The sequence below is a fragment of the Etheostoma cragini genome, chromosome 19, assembly GCF_013103735.1.
Source record: "Etheostoma cragini isolate CJK2018 chromosome 19, CSU_Ecrag_1.0, whole genome shotgun sequence".
NCBI lineage: Eukaryota > Metazoa > Chordata > Actinopteri > Perciformes > Percidae > Etheostoma > Etheostoma cragini.
The window spans coordinates 1749165-1752563 of record NC_048425.1 but is presented as its reverse complement, the minus strand read 5'-3'; the positions used below and the strand labels follow the sequence as shown (position 1 = coordinate 1752563).

Sequence of the window (3399 nt, the reverse complement as noted above, 5' to 3'; positions counted from 1 at the left end):
ACACACACTCATAGACAGACATGCACACACACACACACACACACACACACACAGACATGCACAAACACACACAGACATGCACACACACACACACAGACAGACATGCACACACACACGCACGCACACACACTTACATATGTAAACATGCAACTAGATCAGCTAGGGAGAGACTCAAGTTCTGACGCCGTCTTTCAGGGTGATGATGGCGTACCTGGTTTCCCCGGCAACCCTGGAGAATTTGGTCGGCCTGGTGGCAAAGGTGAGTGTAAACATCAGGCGTATTTATGAATAGTTTAACACATAAATACCTCCTTTGACTGGCGTGTTTTCTGTTCCTCAGGGGCACCCGGTGAAAGTTACGGTTATCCTGGAGCTCCAGGGCTTAAAGGCCAGCCAGGAGATTCAGGCTTCCCAGGTAAGACTCCCCATGTTCGGTTTTTGGTAAAAAACAACAACAACCACACCTTACCTAAATCTAACAGTAGTTCCTTTAAAGTGCTTCTTACTTAAGAAAAGATAGTTAAGAGCCCACAATACACCCGTTACATACATTTCTTTATCAAAGGGGGGACTACCCTCTACCACCATGTGTAGCACTCGCCACCGGCAGCCTTACGACGCAGCCCGGTAGAGAAGGAGGGGACCATGTTTTTAGTGGCGGGGGAAACCGGAGTGCATGCAAACGACCACGCTTCAAACCCGGTACCTTCTCACGTTGAGGCCACAGTGCTAACCATTGGTCCGTTTTCTGATCCTGCGGATGAGAATAACTTATAATAACATCCCCTCTACCTTCTGTCTTCACACATAAAAAAAATGTGATGTTTTAAAACATCGTATCCAGGACGTCTTACCTACCAGATTGATTGTCTCTCTTCAGGTGGCCGTGGCTATGACGGCGCCCCCGGTGACACCGGCATTCCAGGAAGTCCAGGTTTCCCCGGAGTGAAGGGATCTCCTGGTGATAGAGGACGGCCTGGATTTATGGGTGAGAGAGGCCGCTACTAGGACAAGCACACAGCCAGTCTGCCGTACTAGTACAGTGCCCAATCAGAATGTGTGTGTTTGGAACGGGTGTTCTCCAGGACCAAAGTGTCCCCCAAAACGACTTACAGAGGGACCCCAAAGCACTTGCAGAACAGTTAGAGTGTACTTCTACTAGGGCTGGGCGATATGTAGAAAATCTATTATCACGATTTTTTGTAACAAATACCTCGATGTTGATACCGCGAAGATATTGTAGTGTTGACTATTGGTGCTTTCACAAAATATTTACACAATGAATGGGATTTTTTATAAATGACCATCAGTAATGTGGATATAACGATTAAGTGGGTAAAGGCCAATGATAGAACAGCTACAAGTGTCTGGTAAGATCAGAAAATGACATAACTTTACTGTAATGCAGCCTTTAACACCAGGAAAGGCAACTCTTAAGTCATATTACGATGTTACGATGTCCATAATATAAGACAAGATCTAGTCTCATATCACGATATCCATATAATATCGTGATATTGACCAGCTCTAACTTCTACTTCAGAGGAAGATATTGTACTATTAATTTTACCTGACGGAGAACGTACGACTGCTTTTATGCTGCAGGTTGTTGTTTTCTGTGGTTGTCAATCGTGACTGTTGGGATGTTTGTTTTATTCAGTTTTTAATGAACAATATCCAACCCTGACCAAAGTGCTCCAAATCCCAAACCCCAAGTGTATTGGGTACCCGGGAATCCAAGTGTGAAGAAGTATGGATGAACGATTCATGAGACATTTCAAAGGCACACACACACTCACACACACAAACGCACAAACGCACACACACACACAGAGGTTTCCCAACAAATTAGAGAGATTTCATTCGAGACACCAGAGATAGTCAGAGGTAAGCCACAGTCAGAGACTAACACGGTTGGCTTGCCTCCCCCTCTGCAGGCTCCCCTGGTTTCCCCGGGCCCAATGGCCTGTCCAGCTACCCAGGAAGAAGAGGAGCAGATGGGCCTCCTGGTCCGCCTGGAGGTCCGGGAGGTCCAGGAGCCAAAGGTAAGAGACATCACTGCTAATGCACGTTAGATAACACAACAGCGAAGGGTATGAGCACAGACTGCAGACCAACACTCACTCCGTTGTGTTTTTGCAGGTTTGCCCGGATCCCCTGGTTTGGATGGACTTAATGGCCTTGCTGGACCTAAAGGCCTCCCTGGAACCCCAGGCAAGGACCTCATTACACACACTTAGCCATGCGTCTTCTGGTCCAGGACCTAGACTCCAGCAGTTCACGTGGAACTCTGAAGGACTCTTAAAAGAAGTCTGAAGAGAGTCGGCCTATCTCAAACACAGCTCGCAGACATACAACGTTTACAGTGTCATGGTTACCTGGTCATGTTTGTTTCTATGGTGACTAGGCATGTCCAGCATGAACTTTCTCAAGCACTATTTGGCTTATGAAACAATTCGGCATTTGCAGCAACAGCACTCTCTGTCTGCACAGTCCACAAGACGCATAGAGCAAAAGTCACATAAGCAGATAAATTACAAGTTTCATCAATTTGATTCCTTTTAAATCCCTTCTGAGTCTGCTCTATTGATACATATGTGACATGTTTTCATAGCTTTCACAGTAGAAAAGCAGGTGGCAAATGGTTAAAAGGACTACATGTCAACATCAGTTCAAAGAGGACATTTCCTGTTATATATATAATATATAAACTGTAAAAGATAACATAAAAGTCCTGGGAGGATCTGATCAAATTCTGCACAAAACTTCCAAGTAAATCTAAGTGATTAAACACATTCACGCCCAACAGTTTGCAGATGTTGAAGGTGACCCTGCTGGTGAAGGTGTGATTGTGTTTGTGTGCAGGTGGGAGTGTAGGCGGTCGCCCAGGAGCCTCCGGTGCTCCGGGGTTGAAGGGAGAGAGAGGAGTCTCGTATCCCGGAGCTCCAGGCTTCCCGGGGCAGAAGGGAGAGAGAGGAAATACAGGTGAGGTAGTCTTTCAGTGCTAAATGGGAAACAATAAGGTCAATATTATATCAAAAGTACTGACTGCTGGTTTGTTTGTGTGTGTCAGGTGGTCCTGGACTCGTGGGGTTCCCTGGTCTGCCCGGACCTCCTGGTCCCACTGTGGGGTCGAATGTCCCCGGACCTTTGGGAGACCCTGGCCTCCCTGGACTGGACGGAGAGTATGGTAAATACACTTCCTTATTCTTTCCTTTTCATTTCCTTCCTTTCTCTCAACCCAATTCCCCCTTTTCCGGTTTCATTTCCTTTCCTATTTCCTCTCATCTCCTCTCCTCCCAACCCTCTCCTCTCCTCCCAACCCTCTCCTCTCTTCCTAACCTTCTCCTCTCCTCCTAACCTTCTCCTTTCTTCTTAACCTTCTCCTTTCCTAACCCT

General features: G+C 46.6%; 1 protein-coding gene across 1 annotated transcript in view; it reads left to right on the top strand.

The window, feature by feature from the left end:
- col4a6 (collagen, type IV, alpha 6) overlaps positions 1-3399 on the top strand; it is a 131135-nt gene that overhangs the window by 121759 nt on the left and 5977 nt on the right. The window contains exons 34-40 of the mRNA XM_034901115.1: positions 196-259; positions 341-415; positions 881-988; positions 1938-2045; positions 2143-2214; positions 2866-2985; positions 3074-3190. Coding sequence (XP_034757006.1) covers positions 196-259; positions 341-415; positions 881-988; positions 1938-2045; positions 2143-2214; positions 2866-2985; positions 3074-3190 — 664 coding nt within the window. The remainder of the gene's footprint in view (positions 1-195; positions 260-340; positions 416-880; positions 989-1937; positions 2046-2142; positions 2215-2865; positions 2986-3073; positions 3191-3399) is intronic.